The following is a 21109-nucleotide window of genomic DNA, read 5'->3' as shown; positions in this document are numbered from 1 at the left end:
TGTGTGCTAGTATTTGGTATAAGGATGTGTGTGTGTTAGTGTATGGTGTGAGCATGAGTGTGTGCTCAGCATAAGTTATTAGAGCGTGTGCGTGTTTGGTGTAAGCATGTGTGTGTTAGTGTTCGGTGTCAGCATGAGCTGAAGAAATTACCGGTGTCCAACTGCCTTGGAGACTTTTCACATCAAACTGCCCCCTGGGGGGGGGTTAAAGGGAAACCTTCATAATAAAGGATCTGACCTTCTAATAAAAATATAATTAAGTCACCAAAACGCGGGTGACATTTACTGCTAATTTATAAAATTACATCTAATCACCAACCGCTTCCCGTTATGTTCCGGGGCCGGTATCCACGGCTACGCGGCCCGGACAGCGGAACGGTTATTGTGATTCCTCGAAGCAATTACCGCAGATTGTTATTGATGGCATATAAAACCATTCTTCAGACGTAATAATGAGAAAATCCATTAAAAAACATGTTTCTGAGGCGGCTATTCAATCGCGGGACCCCCCGTTCACGTTATAACATAAAGACTTCCCTTTATTCCAAGGAGAGCGAAAAAAATGTACATTATTATTTATATTATAGATTGTTATATAGATTTTAGACTGTTTTCTTAACATCTGAACAGCGAAGAGATGTTCGGAGATGAGAACAGTCCCTGATCATTGACGTGAAAAGCACATGTTCTATAAATAAGTCGGGGTACTATGTATATAAAAGTGATGGCTGCTGATTGGTCCATTCTGCTGGTTGCTATGGTATGGTTATTTATGTAGCCGCAAGGATCGCTTGGTGGGGATGTTTTCGTGCTGCGCAGGGCAAATCATCAGTGGAGGAGGGGACAGTAATGTACGAGGGCATTTGGGTGGGTAGTGGGTGTCCCGAAATGCTACTCTCCAGCCCAGAGAAAGTGACCTAGAGACCCTGGGGAAGCCATGATCAACCCGGGACTCAAAACCAAAGAGTTCCCAGCCCCTCAGCAAGGCCAGATTGTCCATTGGGTACAACTATTAAATGCCCAGTGGGCCGGTCGGTGCCCTTTGAGCCTCTCACTTAACATAACCACTGATCCAATGCTTTAGTCCGTCTGCTGGATACGTGCGAAACTCTGCAATAGACTAGAATGTGGCGTGTAGCTGCACACACGTGATGAATTGGCCACTGACCTCAAAGTGCCAATGTGGAAATTTATCCCCTGTCCGTTCCTGCCCTGAGCATCTGTCCTGGGAAACCAGGGGCTTTTATAGCCAATTTCTATGTGGCAGAGCCTGTCCTGGTGTGTGTGTGTGTGTGTGTGTGTGTGTGTGTGTATTCGGGTGTCGGTGTGGCAGAGCTTGTCCTGGTGTGTGTGTGTGTGTGTGTGTGTGTGTGTTCAGGTGTCGGTGTGGCAGAGCTTGTCCTGGTGTGTATTTGGTTGTCTGTTTTCTGTCACTTTACTTACTGTAGGAATAAATTTAACTATTTAATTTTTACTTATCCAGGAGATAAAACGCCCTCCTGAATTTGTGGTCACTTCTGAGGACAAAACTTTCTAGGCCCAGAAATCAGTGAGAGGAAAAGTAAAGGTTTTCTGTTATTCACTCGGTTTCAATCTGCATATTTTATCATAAAGGATTAGTGGTAGTAAATTGTGGCTTTAGGCGTCCCGTGTATGATGATTTTTTTAGTGTACGGATTACTCCCAATCCCATCACATCAATATGCGTTAGAAAATCAGGAAAAGTTGGGCATGGATGGTGGGCTAATTCAGTGGTGCAACGGGCCACTTCACTAGACTTGCCCCCAGGCCGTAGGCTGCCAGCCCTCCCTCTGGCCTCTGCCTTCTGATAAGATGTCCGTGTTAAAGCAGCAGCAATACGCGCCCTCCGTGAATTAGAATGTAGAGTTAGAATGTAATGAGGATGTATCATGAGGTAATCAGTCAGATTTAGTGAATCCATGGAGTGAAGCCTCATGTGGGGCTGGGACGCTGCAGGGCCCCAGGGGCCCCCGTTGGCCCCAATCTGTAGACACAATGATGAAGACGGTCTTGTCACATCCATTACAATAATGCTAGAGGTTCTCAGTGTTCCCAAAGCAGAGACAGCAGAGACTGATCCTGGCAACTTACAGACCTGGAGGGGAGAGTCTGGGGGAGCGGGGCAGAGAAGGGGTGCAGCTGGGGTAAAATCTGATGTAAAAGGAGAAAAGTGATGGAGGTTCAAGAGAGATGAAAAAGCAGGAAGACCAAAGAGAGGTTAGGAGGGTATCTGGAGACAAGAGCGGAGATATAGGGGGTTTGGGGGGTATGGGGAGCCAGTCGAGGGACCAACGCCGGGGTAAAGGGCGATGGGGTAACAAAATGAGGCTGGTAGAGGCGACCAGGATGGATTGGAAGGATGGGGGGGTGACACCGGTTAGTAAGGACGGGACGTCACAATGGCGTGGATGAGTATTTGGGTGTCTGTGTGAGAAAAGAGAGATCTCACAGGGGAAGGTGGCGGGATTTGGTGAACGGCTGGACAGGAGGGATGTACATCTCTACGGAATATGTTGGCGCTATATAAAACTATAAACAATAATAACAAAGCAGACAGCGTTGTTGACTGGAACCCAAGAGAGGTTAATTGTCCGACACGAAGCGCAGATAGAGAAGAGGCTCCATAGCCGAGCGGCCCCGTAGCTGTTCCAGCGGGTTGGAGGTCGGGCGGTAGATGGATGTGGTATCTAGGGAGGTTTCTTTGGAGGGGAGAGCATGTTTGGAGGGGGGTGGGGAGACGTCAGTGAAAGGAGAGAACCTGAATAGGTTAGAAAGGGAAGGTAGGAGATGGAAAAGGCTCGAGGGGGCAGGTGGTGAGGCTGGAGGACATCAGAAACCTAATTAGGGGCAACAGGACAGAAGTATCTGAGGGTGGCTGCCGGCGAGCGTCGGGGAGGGGGATGTTATCTGTTTATTGCGCAGAACGCCTCTTGATACAAAGCGCGGGGTGCAGGACTCATTGGGTTCCCTTATAAATGTAATTCGAAGTTTGTTATTATTAATGTATTTTATGATTATTTCCAAAAGTCTCGGCATCTCCTCGAAAGGACTTGTTTGTTGGCGGCTATAAAGTGAACTCTGAAAGCGGAACCCGACCTACGGATGGGAACCTTGGTGTCCGAAACGAAGGTTCAGGTTCTGATCTCTCCATGTCTGGGGGTCCCGTAACGCTGACCGGTGGGATTCACTAATCTCTCATTTGTCTGCAGTGCTTGGAGTTGCTGGGCTCGCGGAGACTCGTACCAGGATGACCCATTAGAGTTTAGTGAATAGGGTGAGGTTCTCAGGAACGGTCATCTCATGGTCATTGTAACCCAGCCCTTCATCAGACCCGGTGCTGCCGTATCCACGTTGCGATGGAGAAGCTGACAATAAACAGCCAGGAATCGGGACGGGGATAAAAAGTTTATTCCTTGGTTTTTCCTTTTCAGGTGTTTTTTTAATAATCAAAGATCGGCCGCCGGACTCCAGCGAGTCTCCTGCCAACGGCACCTGAGAAGACAAAACAAGGCCCCCCGGTTAATGAAAGCCTTTGGGGAGGCGGAATAACCGCGGGATGAGCGATAATCATGTATTCAATAAACACAATACAGGAGCAGAGCACAGCCCTGTTAATGGGATTATGGAGTGGAGGGGACGGTGATTACAAGTGGTTGGGAGGGAGGGAAGAGCTCGAGGTGGAAAGGAGCGTGAAGAGGATGAGAAGGTTAATAACAGAAAGTGTAGCTCGCTCATTCAACTATACATTATACAGGGGCCGGTCACTGACTTATCTATACATTATACAGGGCCGGCTCGCTCATTCAACTATACATTATACAGGGCCGGCTCGCTGATTTATCTATACATTATACAGGGCCGGCTCGCTCATTCAACTATACATTATACAGGGGCTGGTCACTGATTTATCTATACATTATACAGGGGCCGGTCGCTGATTCAACTATACATTATACAGGGGGCCGGTCACTGATTTATCTATACATTATACAGGGGGCCGGTCACTGATTTATCTATACATTATACAGGGGCCGGTCACTGATTTATCTATACATTATACAGGGGGCCTGTCACTGATTTATCTATACATTATACAGGGGCCGGTCACTCATTTAACTATACATTATACAGGGGCCGGTCACTGATTTATCTATACATTATACAGGGGCCGGCTCATTGATTTATCTATACATTATACAGGGGGCCGACTCGCTGATTTATCTATACATTATACAGGGCCGGCTCGCTGATTTATCTATACATTATACAGGGGGCCGGTCACTGATTTATCTATACATTATACAGGGGGCCGGTCACTGATTTATCTATACATTATACAGGGGCCGGTCACTGATTTATCTATACATTATACAGGGGGCCGGTCACTGATTTATCTATACATTATACAGGGGCCGGCTCTCTGATTTATCTATACATTATACAGGGCCGGCTCGCTGATTTATCTATACATTATACAGGGGCCGGTCACTGATTTATCTATACATTATACAGGGGGCCGGTCACTGATTTATCTATACATTATACAGGGGCCGGCTCTCTGATTTATCTATACATTATACAGGGCCGGCTCGCTGATTTATCTATACATTATACAGGGGCCGGTCACTGATTTATCTATACATTATACAGGGGGCCGGCTCGCTGATTTATCTATACATTATACAGGGCCGGCTGATATAACTATACATTCATAAAGACCTTAATGAACTAACAGCCTTGTAAAACCTTTCATCGCACCCTGCTTGTTCTCAGGTGTTTGAGCCGCTCCAGCACGGAGTGTATTTTATTTCTCATTCCTAGAAATCAGCCGCTTTTGTTAAGCGGAGTACAAGGATTTCCTACTAATCGTTACAACGAGCCAAGGACGGCTCTCTGCGGCCCCCGCGCTGCACTTAGCGGTACGGAAAGATCTGGATATCTCTGTGGTTACAAAGAACGATCGGAGTAAAAGCCAGAGAAGCAGGCGGTGGGAGCGCGGACGCGAGTTTCTACGGCAAGCTGGACGGGCCAAGCGGGAAATACAGACAGCGAGCGGCAGAAAGCGGTGTAAACGGGGGCTACCTGCTGCGCCATACAGTGTGCAGGGTGGACAGGGCTGTCTGTAGGTATTTCAATTATTAAAGGGACAGCCCAATGGCCTGAACCAAGAATAATTATATAAAGCGCCGTTATATTCCGCAGCGCTGTACAAAACCAAGTCGCTTACCTTTAGGAGAGGCTGATTGGCTGCTCACATGATATTTATTGGGAGTGGTTTCTGCGCATGCATGGGGGGGGTGGAAATCGCGCACCCCAAGCACATCTCCTGCATAGCAAACAGCTTGGTGGGGAAAGGGGAAGAGATATATATATTATATATATTATATATGGGGGATTCTGCACAATACACCCAATCTGTTTGCAAGGGGGGGACACATGGAAATTTAAAGGGACCTGTCAGCTGTCATATGCACTGAAGTATACATAATATATATATATATATATATATATATATATATATATATATATATATACATATACATACATATATATATACATACATACTAGTATATATATTATATATAATGGCTGGAGAGTCCCTCCAATATGTGTTGCCCCCGATAAACATTTAGATGATCTGCGAGAAGACTGATCGGCACAATGAGAAATAATATATATGGAAAGCAAACAGCAAACCCCTTGTACAGCGCTACAGAATATGATGGTGCGATATAAAACAATAATTTATAACATGTACACCATGGGGGCAGCCATCTTCCCTTCCTGTTCTCAGAATCTGCCCGCTCCTGGATTATGGGGGATGGGGAGAAGGTAATGCCGGTTGTGGCCCCTTTTGCGTCCCCCGCTGCGCTCACAGCTCGTGCATTTAGTTAACTTAGTTAAAAGGTTATAGTTCTTTAATGAGTTAACGAGTAATTATGTGTGTATTTGCATGTGGACTTTGCTCGGTGTAATTTAAAGCATTCTACCCAACATTCCCATTTTCTAATGAACAGTCACGATTTCCGGCCGCTGTCTGCGCTGCATAGACCCCCATCGCAGCTCCCACGCAGCCACCTTACCATGCGCTGAAGCTGAGAGCTGCGGTGGGGGCTGCGACTTAACGAGACGCTCCGCTAGACGATCGTTTAAAGTGGCAGCAGGCATTTCTACAGCCTGCTTCTGTGATGTATTGCTTGTTATGTCCTGTTTACCCATTGTACAGCGCTGCGGAGTATGACGGCGATATATAAATAATAATAACACACATTGTACAGCGCTGCGGAGTATGACGGCGATATATAAATAATAATAACACATTGTACAGCGCTGCGGAGTATGACGGCGATATATAAATAATAATAATACACATTGTACAGCGCTGCGGAGTATGACGGCGATATATAAATAATAATAATAACACATTGTACAGCGCTGCGGAGTATGACGGCGATATATAAATAATAATAACACACATTGTACAGCGCTGCGGAGTATGACGGCGATATATAAATAATAATAACACACATTGTACAGCGCTGCGGAGTATGACGGCGATATATAAATAATAATAACACACATTGTACAGCGCTGCGGAGTATGACGGCGATATATAAATAATAATAATAACACATTGTACAGCGCTGCGGAGTATGACGGCGATATATAAATAAAAACACATTGTACAGCGCTGCGGAGTATGACAGCGATATATAAATATTAATAGCACACATTGTACAGCGCTGCGGAGTACGACGGCGATATATAAATAATAATAACACACATTGTACAGCGCTGCGGTGTCACTCTGCCTCCTCCTCTTGTGTCCTCGCGCTGTCAGACGGGCCACCCAGGTCATTCTCGGTGCCAGACGGCCCCCCGGGCCCTGCCGTCGGACTCAGAAGGGTCTCCGTGTCCTGGTGAATAACACGATGCGCAGCTTCAATGTGTCTCCGCTGCGACTTCCTCACTGCAGGGGCAGAGAAAGCGCAACATAATTACCCTGAAGAGGGACTGTAATTACCCCAAAGGACCCCCATGGGACACTATAATTACCCCAGAGAGGGGACCCACATCGGATGGGGCCGATCTGCCGGCATCAGCTCAGAATGCACGTCGGACACCTAACTAAACCATACGGATAAAGCGACCGTCATGAGCTGAGCCTAGAGATGGATTTGTCCCCGACGCCTGATTAGTGGCCCTTTTTATGCGATCTTTTTTGCGGGGATCTCACTAATTGGGTAACTGCGTGTTTTGGCAGCAGGAGGGTGGATTTTAAGCTGCAGCTCCTGATATTTTTCTGTGTTTTTTGATCCGGTGTAAAAGGCGGACGGGTAATAAGGGGCCACGCGCTCCAAGGCTGAGGTTACAAACTGCTACCCCGTCTAAAATGTTTTCAGCCGCTGATTCATGGAGAACGGCTTCCGGGTGAAAGACCACCTTTACAGCAAACAGCCCTAGTTGTAGCTACGCCATCTGTGGTGGTATGGCGGACAGCAGGGAATGACATCAGGCAGAGGTGTGATGTCATAGAGCTGGTGCATTAGACAGTAATGGACCAAATCCAGGCAACCATTGCCAATAAAATCCGATGTAAGTTTAAGGACCTGGAGACAGGACGCAGGTTAGTTTAACGATCCATAAACCAGGCTGGGGGGTCGGAACTACCTGCAGGGTTCGCTGAGCCAGCCCCGGGGCTGACAGAGATTTGTCTTCTGTAAAGGAAGTAGCTGGGGGGCGATGGAAGGGGCTTTTGCGAGGGGGCATTTAAGGGACCTCTAAGCGACGATATGCATTAAAGTGCTTATAAGGGTGAGTGTCCCTTTAAGAGAGCGCCCTGCTTCCGGCAACCAGTGAGTGCGTGTCAGAGGCGTTAGAGCGACATCTTGTGTCCGCGAGGTGATACTGCGGGTAGAGAGGCTGCTAGGAATCTGCCGCCTGCACCAGCATTGTTATCAGGGGGCAATTGTTGTCAGCCCCCCCTCTTCTGTTGCAGTCGGTGATCCTACTGAGGGCCGTCATCCACTAACGGTGACTGCGTTGGGGGCCGGACCAAGTTACAACCAATTTTGTTTAATAACAATGGTGGGACTCTAAAGAGGAGACCTCCGAGGTTCTGAATGCTTATGTAACGTTACACCTTTTTCTATTTTGGCCCAACGGAAGACATGAAATGTTTTCTCTTGTGCTCATACAGAAACATCAGAGAGTGCCAAGGACTCGGCTTCCCCCGATTACCAAACGGCACGCTTCTCTGGACAGCGAGGAATCCGCGCACAAACCAAAGGAACTCAGGCGCTTAGCTGTGCCAGGAAGGGCCAGCGCCCCAGTAGATCAAAATAAATAAAGGCTTTACTTGATAAAGTCTGAGCTGGAACCCTGGAGCCTTTATTTATTTTGATCTCTGGCCAGCGAGATCTCACTCACCTCTCTCCCGCGCATGCGTCTTCTGGACCTCAGGGATCAGGAAACTGTAAACCAGCTCGGCCACGATTTCTTCCGACTGCATGCGAGTGCGTCTGCGGACAAAGAATAACAGCGCGTGGAGTCAGGAAGACCTACGGGTAAGTTCTGAGGAACATGCGCGATGCATGAACGGGGACAAACACAGCGCTCCCTGCCACCTGCCGAGACGTCGCGCGTTCTAAACCCACCTGCTCTCCATCTCGTACGCGATGTCATTGATCTCCTCTGCCTTGCGCTGGATCTCCTCGCGGGTCTGCTCCTCGGCCGTGCGGTCGGCGGCCCGGAGAATGATGTCCTCCAGATACGAGTCCACGGTGCTTTGATGGATATTAACCACCTGCGGGACGGACGCAAGCAGAACGACATCAGGGGGGCGAAGGAGCGGCAGGAACCCCCCAAACATTTTACCGAGACCCCCTCTAATATCCAACGTTACAAACCCTTTAACTGTAATCAAAGCAATGCGATTGTAATCTCCGTCCAAATACTTAATACATCCAGGCCTTTATTTCATGTTTATCATTTCTGACATATAAACCCAGAACCTGCCGGCAGATCGGCCCCATCCGGCCCCCGGCTAGTCGCCCGTTTCTCCTGCTGTAAAGACTCAAACCTTAATCAGTCGTAGGTCTCGTCTTAGATTCAGGAGCCGTATGTCTATCCCATGCATGTTTAATACCCTCACTGTATTACCCTCTACCACCTCTGCTGGGAGGCTGTTCCACTTATCTACCACCCTCTCAGTGTGTGTACTGTGTATTATCTTAGGACTTGGTAAGGTCCTTCCTGCCACGCCACGCAACTCTCCAGAGTCTTAATTGTTGTATATACTCGGACGCACCTTTCTGAAGATCTCGTCCTCCTCTCTCCGGCGTCTCTCCTCCGCCTGCCTCCTTCCGCTCTCTTCTGCCTCCCGGACGCGCCTGCGTCGCTCGGCCAGCATGGCGAAGGCATGAATGCGCCGCTCCTCCTGCAGCCTCACCAGCTCTTTGGAGAGGAAGTCGAACGCGTCGGAGAGAACCTCGCCCTCCAGCGCGGAGAGCGGCTCGTCTTCTGCGGCTCTCTGTGCGGACGACAATTACAGCGAATAGCAGCGGGGAGGACAAAGAGAGGAGCAAACCCCATCGCACCCCGCGGACTGCGCCGCTCCAGGCTGTCGAGCACCCAGCGGCAAAGCGGGGACCGACTTCAGGCGTCCCAATAATAAGGGCAATCCGTTTAGGGGGACGCATTGGGACGTATTCTCCGGACTTTCCCTCACCTTGGATTGGCTTTCGGTTGCAGATAAATGTATGGGGGGATAACGGGGGGTTAAACGTGTTGGGGCCGCGTCACGCTGTATAACGCACCTCGTGTTCATTCATCTCTCGCTCCCGCTGAAGGCTCCGGACGAGCCGCTCCTCTTCGTGCTTCTGGAGCTGCCGGTCCTCCTGCAGGGCATGCGTCATGCGCAGCTCCCGGATCAGCTCCACGCGCTTCTCCTTTCCTTCAAACATCTGAAACGGGAAAGTGAAAGCGGGTGAGCGCCCACTCACCTCACAACGGTCACCGTGAGGGGGTTCATTTCTTTCTTACTTCCATTATTCCATTATTCTCTAAACCCACCGCTCTCTGTTTGATTGGGGAATTAGAAACGTTGCCTCTCCTACCCGGGGCATTTGTGTTATAATGACAGGAAAGCAAATGACCGACCTCCGGGAACCCAGGTTATATTACTGTATACAGCGCTGGGGTTATATTACTGTATACAGCGCTGGGGGTTATATTACTGTATACAGCGCTGGGGGTTATATTACTGTATACAGCGCTGGGGGTTATATTACTGTATACAGCGCTGGGGGTTATATTACTGTATACAGCGCTGGGGGTTATATTACTGTATACAGCGCTGGGGGTTATATTACTGTATACAGCGCTGGGGGGTTATATTACTGTATACAGCGCTGGGGGTTATATTACTGTATACAGCGCTGGGGGGTTATATTACTTTATACAGCGCTGGGAGGGTTATATTACTGTATACAGCGCTGGGGGGTTATTACTGTATACAGCGCTGGGGGTTATATTACTGTATACAGCGCTGGGGGGTTATTACTGTATACAGTGCTGGGGGTTATATTACTGTATACAGTGCTGGGGGTTATATTACTGTATACAGCGCTGGGGTTATATTACTGTATACAGCGCTGGGGGGTTATATTACTGTATACAGTGCTGGGGGTTATATTACTGTATACAGCGCTGGGGGTTATATTACTGTATACAGCGCTGGGGTTATATTACTGTATACAGCGCTGGGGGGTTATATTACTGTATACAGCGCTGGGGGGTTATATTACTGTATACAGCGCTGGGGGGTTATATTACTGTATACGGCGCTGGGGGGTTATATCACTGTATACAGCGCTGGGGGGTTATATTACTGTATACAGCGCTGGGGGTTATATTACTGTATACAGCGCTGGGGGTTATATTACTGTATACAGCGCTGGGGGTTATATTACTGTATACAGCGCTGGGGGGTTATATTACTGTATACAGCACTGAGGGTTATATTACTGTATACAGCACTGGGGGTTATTTTACTGTATACAGGGCTGGGGGTAATATTACTGTATACAGCGCTGGGGGTTATATTACTGTATACAGCGCTGGGGGGTTATATTACTGTATACAGCGCTGGGGGTTATATTACTGTATACAGTGCTGGGGGTTATATTACTGTATACAGCGCTGGGGGTTATATTACTGTATACAGTGCTGGGGGTTATATTACTGTATACAGCGCTGGGGGGGTTATATTACTGTATACAGCGCTGGGGGTTATATTATTGTATACAGCGCTGGGGGGGTTATATTACTGTATACAGCGCTGGGGGTTATATTACTGTATACAGCGCTGGGGGGGTTATATTACTGTATACAGTGCTGGGGGTTATATTACTGTATACAGCGCTGGGGTTATATTACTGTATACAGTGCTGGGGGTTATATTACTGTATACAGCGCTGGGGGGGTTATATTACTGTATACAGTGCTGGGGGTTATATTACTGTATACAGCGCTGGGGGTTATATTACTGTATACAGCGCTGGGGGTTATATTACTGTATACAGTGCTGGGGGTTATATTACTGTATACAGCGCTGGGGGGGTTATATTACTGTATACAGCGCTGGGGGTTATATTATTGTATACAGCACTGGGGGTTATATTACTGTATACAGCGCTGGGGGTTATATTACTGTATACAGCGCTGGGGGGTTATATTACTGTATACAGCACTGGGGTTATATTACTGTATACAGCGCTGGGGGGGTTATATTACTGTATACAGCGCGGGGGGGGGGGTTTCGTGGGATTTTCCAGATCACATGACGCAGAGAATTACCATGTTCTGTACGGCTCGCCCCCGAATTAATTTCTGCAAGAAGATGACAGCGAGTTCTCTCTCCTCGTCGCCCTGAGGAAAGATGCCATTTATTTATAAGTTGCGGATTTCTGAAGCCTCTTTGTATGAAAACCAAGCTCCCCGCTGCCGGCTGCCACGTTTTGGGATGAATTCAACAGGAAGAGAGAATCCCGAGGAGACCAGAAATGACAAAAGGAAGCGAAGCGGAGCAGGTTCCGGGCTCCAGAATACGGCAGGACCGGGACACGGGCCGGGGCAGATAGAAGGAGCAGAAACAAGGACTCCTCAAACACGTGACAACAACAGAAGAATGAGTGGAGCATGCGCAGGGTGGGCGCCAGGGACCGGCCAGCACAGAAGCAGACGGGTGAGGAGAGCGGACGCGGCTGAGGAGCTTCTTCTATCGTGTCTCATGGGGGCAGATGCCGGTTCTCACCTCCGGTGGCGGCTCCGATTTAGGCGTGGCGGGCCGAGGCGCCGGCTTCTCTATCTTCTGCAGGAAGCGAAGCGGCTTCTTGGGCTCCTCCGCCGCGTGTTTCTTCGCCAGGAGAGCCTGAAAGACCCAAAAAATCTTCAACAACAGAAACGTCATTTTTCATTTTTAAATCCTCTCTGGTGGAATTTACTAAGAATTAGGAGAACTTTAACCATCGCTGGAAGCAACACAAATAACTCGCGCATGTCTGGATACCAGGCGATAGAGCGATAATCACTGGCAACGTCAAAAGGCTTGGACTCCACGCCAAAGGCTGGATCCCCATACGCTGTCTCCCACACCGGGGGTCCGCATGATATTGGCGTTATCATACGGTGCAAACCACGTGCATTGGATGCTGTACTCCTCCACGGCTCGCTCAGCGATATAGGTATATCGGTACCTTGGACATTATCCTTTAAGACTCAGTGATCTCTAGAGGATTGGAGGCGTTTAGGACGGCATCCGACGCATGGAGTTTAGTACCACATACAGTAGAATACAAGAGGTTTCATGACCAGAAGCCCCCCGCACCGTCACAGGCTGAGACCCCCAACCTTGTGGACTTGCTCCAGCTCCCGGTCGCGCGCAGCTGCTCGCTTCAGGAAGCCGTCCTTGGTGGCAGTTCTGGGTTTGGGAACCCGAATACGCGGCTGGGTCACAAAGTCTGGAAGGCTTGCCTCTAGATCCAGTAACCCTGTGGGGGCAAAAACAGAGCGTCAAACACAGGGGCAGGTGCAAGGAGCTCAAAACACAAGAGCGAAATTACAGGGGTCTGACGGACAGGGTGCAGCGCCAACAACTAAACTATCCTTCTACCATGAGAAGCGATAAAGCCGGTACCGGGTGCAGCTAACCCGAAAACCGTGGCACCGGAGGAGGTGTGTTACCCCTCGGCTCTCATGTATAGCGTTGTGGTGGAGGAGACTTCCACTCACTTGTCCCGGCAGTGCCCGCTCGCTTGGTTTGGAGTTGGGACTCAAGGACTCTATCGAGAGAAAGTGCCTGTCCTACCTCTCTGCGCTGCACACGCTTTCCCTTTACTGCATTGTACGGCGCTGCGGTATATGATGGCGCTTTGCACGAAGGCCTCACCCTGGTACGAGTTCAGGAAAGAGCTTTTCACCACGTAGTTTTCAGAGCTTCGGTCGGGGAAGTAGCCGACTCTGGAGAGCGGCGCGTGGCTCTGAGAGGCGTGATCGGAGTAATCGTGGATCACGTCGCGTCTCTCCCGCCGGCCCTCCACGTTCTCCGCGCTTTTTGTCAGCTTCCGGATCGCTGAAAAACCCAAAAACAGACGAATTCAGGAAACCGAGTGCCACAATGTATCAGCACACGCCGGATGAACCCCCTTTCTACACAGGAGGCTCCGAGAGGGTCGCGCATGGCTGCGGGGTCCGACCGATGCCCGCGGGCAGCTTTACATTTCGTATTATTTACTGAACTCGGTATAACTCACCCCGAATGTGCTCTTTCCGGATTTGCTTGACTTTGTCCTCTTTCTCCTTCTGTAGTCGGGCCCAGCGAGAGTCCAGCCTCTGTTCCTCCATCTCCCCCTGCGCCTTCGCACGTTTCTGCAGCAGAGCCTTCAGCACCTCCAGCCGCGCATGCTGCAGCCTGACGGACGCCGCCAACAACGGAAGCAAAGGATCAAAACGAGACGTCCCCGATATTCACCCCTAAAAGACTTTCTACTGCCGTGACATAGGGGGGGCAATAAGGGCATTTGTGCGACCTGCTGCCCCTCAACGAGTCCTGAACTGGTTAAAAATGTCGGATTTAATAAAGATTCATTTATAAATGGGTATTTTTCCCGTGTAAATGATTAGAATTGCTGGGTCCGCTCTCCGTCCCCCCACTCTGTACGATGATCGATCGAGGGATCTAATACCCCCTCCCATGCGCGGCGAGTCTTACTTCTCGATCTCGCTTTCCCGGAAAGCCCACTCCTTCCTCTCCTGCTCCTCCATCATCTTCCTCCTCTTCTCCAGCTGGGAGACGTCGCTCAGGGGGGGCAGCGCGGCTTCCCAGGCCCTTTTCTCCCGAGCTCTCTCTATCATCTCCACTTCTGCCACCCCGGCTGGGAGGCCGCGGCCTGCGAGAGACGAGGGACACGCAGAGGGATGAGGGCAGAGCGAGCGGGGGTCACGTTATCCGACAGACAAAGCGGGGGCACCGACCCCAGACCCAGCACGAGGCTGATTAACTGTCAATCAAAACGATCAGCAGCCCCCAAAGCAAAAGAGACATTTAACTATACATTATACAGGGGGCCGGCTCACTGATTTATCTATACATTATACAGGGGGCCGGCTCACTGATTTATCTATACATTATACAGGGGGCCGGTCACTGATTTATCTATACATTATACAGGGGGCCGGTCACTGATTTATCTATACATTATACAGGGGCCGGTCACTGATTTATCTATACATTATACAGGGGGCCGGTCACTGATTTATCTATACATTATACAGGGGGCCGGCTCGCTGATTTATCTATACATTATACAGGGGGCCGGCTCACTGATTTATCTATACATTATACAGGGGGCCGGCTCACTGATTTATCTATACATTATACAGGGGGCCGGTCACTGATTTATCTATACATTATACCGGGGGCCGGTCACTGATTTATCTATACATTATACAGGGGGCCGGCTCACTGATTTATCTATACATTATACAGGGGCCGGCCACTGATTTATCTATACATTATACAGGGGGCCGGTCACTGATTTATCTATACATTATACAGGGGCCGGTCACTGATTTATCTATACATTATACAGGGGCCGGCCACTGATTTATCTATACATTATACAGGGGGCCGGCTCACTGATTTATCTATACATTATACAGGGGCCGGTCACTGATTTATCTATACATTATACAGGGGGCCGGCTCACTGATTTATCTATACATTATACAGGGGCCGGTCACTGATTTATCTATACATTATACAGGGGCCGGCACGCTGATTAACTATACATTATACAGGGGGCCGGTCACTGTTTTACTATACATTATACGGGGGGCCGGCTTGCTGATTAAATATACATTATGCAGGGCATCTCAGAATTACAGATTTAAACATCTGCAACTCTATGATGACAACGGCCCTAAAAATATTGAATTCAGGTTTGTGGCAGATGTCGGATTTGCTCTCAGACCCCAAGCCTTGTGAGTCCTTGTTGTGAAATGTGATGAGATCCAACGCTTACTAGTCTCCAGTAGTAATAATGCCACCTCTGCCGGAGGTCCACTTACCCCAGGTGAGATTGGCGAGGGTGAGTAGTTCAGGCACAGAGCCGGGACGCAGCACATACTCGGGGCTGTAGGGGTCCGTCTGAGCCTCGCTGTCCCGGTAATCAGTCTGAATCCCCACTGTACGGACCAGAGGAGTGGGCGCTCGCGGGCTGCGGGGGCTCGGCTCGGCTCTACCCAAAACATAAAAGTACGAGGTGACAAGAGGAGCGACGGAGGATGACGGGAGTTGTAGTCCATTATTGGATAATCTCATTTATTATAAAATGTTGTTTGTTTGGCCTTGGTTCTCCTCTATGTTCACCAGCATGCGCATGCACAACGGGTCTGCGAGACAGGCCTGGACTTGCAAACAGGGTACGCTGGCCACCAGACGATACCCGGGCAGATGCCCTTAAAGTGCCAGGACGGCTTTTCTGTGCCCAGTCTAGCCCTGCTCTGAGACACAGTTTGTCTGGAGAAACCCCAGGACTGGTGGCGAGAGATTCGGCGCGTACTCACCGTGGGACGGCTAGCAGCACGTTTGGTGCCATCTGCTGGGTGAACGGTACGAGCGGCCTGGAACAGAACACAGAATAACCGTCAGAGAGACAGACGGGCAAGCGGAGCGAGCGCCACGTCCAGAACATCCGTTTATATAGCTCCGGCAGATGCTGTAGCGCTGCTAAATGTGAGCCCTGCTCTTGTGAGCTTGCAATCTATTTGGTGATCAAGCAGGAATGAGGCAGGGGAGGGCTGCTTGAATGCAGTGGGGGGATCCAGAGAACTGGGGGGGGGGCTTCTAATTTAAACTGGGAAGAAACTGGGATTAACAGACTGCCTCTAGTGAGCCATTCCCTGAAGCACACCTGCCAAGCATCCCTGTTTAGTTTGGCCAGTCCCCATTTTCCCTGATGCCTCTCTTTCCACCCGCAGATGGTGCTTATTTTGTCCGTCGAGGAATTGTTTTGGAGGCATTTAGTTTAAAATGAATGGGCTATTTTTTCCCCAGGGAAGATGAGATGAGTGGCAGCCTGTGGCAGAGCCAGAATTAATATCTCAATCCCCCCCCCCCATAACAAAGGCTGCCCGAACCAATCAGCAACTTAACAATAGGGAGAGATAACTTAATGGGGAGGAATAAGATGCTGAGAACAGGAAGTTAAGACGGCTGCTCCCATAGGATACACATGGGGGGTTATAACATATATATATATATATATATATCGTATTATAATGTTCTGCGTTAGACTGCATTAGACTGCATTAGACTGCATTAGACTGCGGGGCCCTCTTTTGCTTCTGTACCAGAATGTATTTTGTGCGCTGCTGTTATTATTCCTTTTAAGGGTTAATAAATCCCAGTTTGAATTGAGGAGAGTCTCGTCATCTGATCCTTTACTTACCTCTCAAAAAACTTGTACCGGTCTCTCCCAGAAACATCTCCGTGTCGGGGGACTGGATGGGGACCCGAAGTCTGAGATCTAAGAGAGAAGATCCAGGGCACAGCGGGGGTTAAATGTGTGCGGCTGACCCCTAGGCATGATCCATAGCGGCCTACGGTCCCTTACTTCGAAATACATACACATCGACATACCTTCCTTACAAAAGAGACAGTCGGGAGAGGATGGAGGAGCGCTTCAGGCTATTCTTTATGTTACACGCATAGTATATGTGATATATTACACTGCGTGTACGTCGCTGCGGACATTCTTTAGTTATTGGTGTTAGAAATGAGACTTCTGTGTCCTGTGATTCCTCCTCCAGCTGCCATTTGTCGATGCGCTTCCCGCACGTGCTCAGGGCCACGAAAGTAGCAGCAGCCGATTACATGTATGAAAGCTCAACACGCATGTTCAGCATATAACACATGGTGTGGAGGTGGGGCTGGGACTGTCCATCTACCTTACCCAAAAGAGACCCCCCGCAGCTCTCGGCGTCAGAGCGCCACAAGGCGATCACGGGGTTTTATATCTCCCTGTGCCGGCTGGAGGAGGTCAGACGATCTCCCAATCTGGGCCCGCTATCCCCACTGGCCAGAAAAGCTCAAAAATCATGACTATACTGCGAAAAGCAGGGCAGTTGGGAGGTATGAAACATGCAGAGACACCGGCTGGCGCGGAGGAGAGACGTAAAACCGGGGTATTTGTGTGATGCCGCGGGAGGCTGGGGGGGCTGATGGGCGAAAGTGCTTGGAGTCTTCCGGAATACTGTTAATACCCCGGTTACCCTACAGCCTTCGGAACCAACGGTTCAGTAATCTGCCCCAATCCCAGTACCCAAAGGGGCAGATAGTGGGGGCTGACGCTATATAATAATAACATCCTAGGGGGGGCAGAGACACCCGATAGCTCTCTGTACGAGAGGCACTTTTATTATTGTTTAGTAGAATTCGGTTGGAATTTTGGGGCCAGAAAGAAAAATTAATTAAATAATGAAACCGACTCGGAGCCTCGCCATTGGCCACCGTCCTATGACCCCCATCCTGTAGACCCCCACAGGCAGCCCTGGCCTATCCTTCCTGTGGGCCCGTCCATGATGGGAGTGGGACCCTTGGTTTTGGGGACTGAGTGACACTTACCCAGCCAGCTGCTTCAGAGCATTTGACCTCTGACCTTCTGGCCCCCTCCATCGGCGGTCAATAAACTGCGGCACGGGGTCCTGGAGCTGCAGGCGCAGGGTGATTCGTGGCCAGTGGACCAGCTCGCTGAACAAAGTCGGGAACTCGGACACCTTTTGCTGGAACGGAAATTCAGCGGCCGGTAAGAGACCAAGCGATGGGGCCACGGCATTCACCCCCCCATCGATATATTTACCCCACTTTCAGGGTCAGAAGGGGTTAAGTGGACCGAGACACATTTAAAGCTGTGCAGAAATACTTACCATGCGGTCATACGACACGCGTGCTCTGATGTTTGCCTGTACATGATCTCTCTCACTAGACACGGTGTACAGAGGGTCTGCAACGAAGAGACAGCACGTGATTAGCAGAGACCGAGAGACGCCCGAGACACTCACGTGTCTACACGTATAGCTGTAGGAATAAGGGACACGCAGTCTCAGGTCACGTGTCTACACGTATAGCTGTAGGAATAAGGGACACGCAGTCTCAGGTCACGTGTCTACACGTATAGCTGTAGGAATAAGGGACACGCAGTCTCAGGTCACGTGTCTACACGTATAGCTGTAGGAATAAGGGACACGCAGTCTCAGGTCACGTTACACGTATAGCTGTAGGAATAAGGGACGCGCAGTCTCAGGTCACGTTACACGTATAGCTGTAGGAATAAGGGACACGCAGTCTCAGGTCACGTTACACGTTTAGCGGCAGACAGAAGGATCACGGCTCTCAGGAGCCGTTACACGCACGGTCAGTAACAGATGTAAAGGACGTGCGGCTTTCAGGGCAGGTAACTGAGACACAGACACTCAGCTCTATCATACTCCCCAAACCCGTCTGCGCATGTCCACAGCTATACACTGCTCCTGAGTACAGGGGGACACTCACAGAGTACTGGGGGGACACTCACAGAGTGCAGGGAGTCACTGACAGAGTACAGGGGGACACTCACAGAGCACTGGGAGCAGTCGCTGGGTACAGGGAGCAGTCGCTGGGTACAGGGAGCAGTCACTGAGTACAGGGGAACACTCACAGAGTGCAGGGAGTCACTGACAGAGTACAGGGGGCCACTCACCCTCACAGAGTACAGGGGGCACTCACAGAGTACAAAGGCAGTCACTGAGTTAGAGGAACAGTCAGTGCGTTTTAGGGAACACTCGGGGTCCCCAGAGCGGGTACAGAGTCAGGATACCGGGGAAGTCTTACCGTACAGAAAGTCGAATGGCCGGTTCGCTCGGTAAGGGCCCGAGGGGGCCACGTTGTGAGTCACCGTCTGGCTCATGCTGACCGGGAGCTGTGCGGGCCCCAGCGCACAGTATACTGCGTCTCCGGGGCAACCGGTTGCGTACAGTAACCAGGGAGACGCGCCACGTGAGTCCTACATGTCACGTGACTAAATGCCGGATAGGCTGAGACACGTCGCATGGGGTTACAGAGCTGGGGCAGTATAGGGGGATGGGGTGAGAGGTTACAGAGCTGGGGGCAGTATAGGGGGATGGGGTGAGAGGTTACAGAGCTGGGGCAGTATAGGGGGTTGGGGTGAGAGGTTACAGAGCTGGGGCAGTATAGGGGGTTGGGGTGAGAGGTTACAGAGCTGGGGCAGTATAGGGGGTGGGGGTGAGAGGTTACAGAGCTGGGATAGTATAGGGGGTTGGGGTGAGGGGTTACAGAGCTGGGGGCAGTATAGGGGGTGGGGGTGAGAGTTTAAAGAGCTGGGGCAGTAAAGGGGGGGGTGAGAGGTTACAGAGCTGGGGCAGTATAGGGGTAGGGGTGAGAGGTTACAGAGCTGGGGTAGTATAGGGGTAGGGGTGAGGGGTTACAGAGCTGGGGGCAGTATAGGGGGTAGGGTGAGAGGTTACAGAGCTGGGGTAGTATAGGGCTAGGGGTGAGAGGTTACAGGGCTGGGAGCAGTATAGGGGGTGGGTGTGTGAGGTTACAGAGCTGGAGGCAGTATAGGGGGTGGGTGTGTGAGGTTACAGAACTGGGGGCAGTATAGGGGGTGGGTGTGTGAGGTTACAGAGCTGGAGGCAGTATAGGGGGTAGGGGTGAGAAGTTACAGAGCTGGGAGCAGTATAGGGGGTAGGGGTGAGAGGTTACAGAGCTGGGGGCAGTATAGGGGGTGGGGGTGAGAGGTTACAGAACTGGGGGCAGTATAGGGGGTGGGGGTGAGAGGTTACAGGGCTGGGGGCAGTATAGGGGGTTGGGGTGAGAGGTTACAGAGCTGGGGGCAGTATAGGGGGTGGGGGTGAGAGGTTACAGAACTGGGGGCAGTATAGGGGGTGGGGGTGAGAGGTTACAGGGCTGGGGGCAGTATAGGGGGTGGGGGTGAGAGGTTACAGAGCTGGGGGCAGTATAGGGGGTGGGGGTGAGAGGTTACAGAGCTGGGGGCAGTATAGGGGGTGGGGGTGAGAGGTTACAGAACTGGGGGCAGTATAGGGGGTGGGGGTGAGAGGTTACAGGGCTGGGGGCAGTATAGGGGGTGGGGGTGAGAGGTTACAGAGCTGGGGGCAGTATAGGGGTGGGGGTGAGAGGTTACAGAGCTGGGGGCAGTATAGGGGTGGGGGTGAGAGGTTACAGAGCTGGGGGCAGTATAGGCCAGAAATTTGCCTTTACCAGAGGAATGTGATTATAATAAAATGGTTTGGGGTAAAGTGCGTGTTTTGGGGGACTCTGTGTAATTTCAGGTAAGACTCAGCACCAGGGTCTGGGACAGGCATGATTCAGGGGGCCGTAAACTGTCAAGCCAAACCACTTATTCCTCCCCAGTAACCCCCAGGGGTGTCCAGCCTCTGTGATCTTTCTATATAATGTGAGTTTTGGATAATCGTAGAGATTTTCTTTTTTCACAACTTGATGGAGTGA

The 21109-nt window shown here is 50.4% G+C and overlaps 1 protein-coding gene across 1 annotated transcript; it reads right to left on the bottom strand.

The window, feature by feature from the left end:
* Positions 1–3414: 3414 nt before the first annotated feature.
* CFAP91 (cilia and flagella associated protein 91) lies at positions 3415–19583 on the bottom strand. The gene is made up of 18 exons (XM_053455200.1): positions 19454–19583; positions 18511–18587; positions 18209–18366; positions 17034–17111; positions 16150–16206; positions 15652–15821; positions 14294–14471; positions 13836–13993; positions 13472–13654; positions 12934–13073; positions 12338–12454; positions 11881–11952; positions 9840–9986; positions 9332–9553; positions 8679–8827; positions 8452–8543; positions 6806–6991; positions 3415–3513 (listed from the first exon to the last, which is right to left on the bottom strand). Exons 1-17 carry the CDS (start codon positions 19527–19529, stop codon positions 6825–6827), a joined length of 2241 nt encoding a protein of 746 aa, XP_053311175.1. The 5' UTR covers positions 19530–19583; the 3' UTR covers positions 3415–3513; positions 6806–6824.
* Positions 19584–21109: the final 1526 nt, after the last annotated feature.

This window comes from Spea bombifrons, chromosome 2 (genome assembly GCF_027358695.1).
Source record: "Spea bombifrons isolate aSpeBom1 chromosome 2, aSpeBom1.2.pri, whole genome shotgun sequence".
Taxonomy (NCBI): Eukaryota; Metazoa; Chordata; class Amphibia; order Anura; family Pelobatidae; genus Spea; species Spea bombifrons.
The sequence above is the reverse complement of the archived record's forward strand: the minus strand, read 5'-3'. Positions and strand labels throughout refer to the sequence as shown.

Excerpts from the sequence above, each read along its gene's own strand:
- CFAP91 (XM_053455200.1), bottom strand. The coding sequence starts at position 19,529 with ATGAGCCAGACGGTGACTCACAACGTGGCCCCCTCGGGCCCTTACCGA. Across the intron at positions 9,987-11,880 it reads GGCGAGCCGTACAGAACATG|ATGTTTGAAGGAAAGGAGAA; the intron begins GTAATTCTCTGC and ends TTCCCGTTTCAG. Across the intron at positions 6,992-8,451 it reads GACGCATGCGCGGGAGAGAG|TGAGGAAGTCGCAGCGGAGA; the intron begins GTGAGTGAGATC and ends CTGCCCCTGCAG.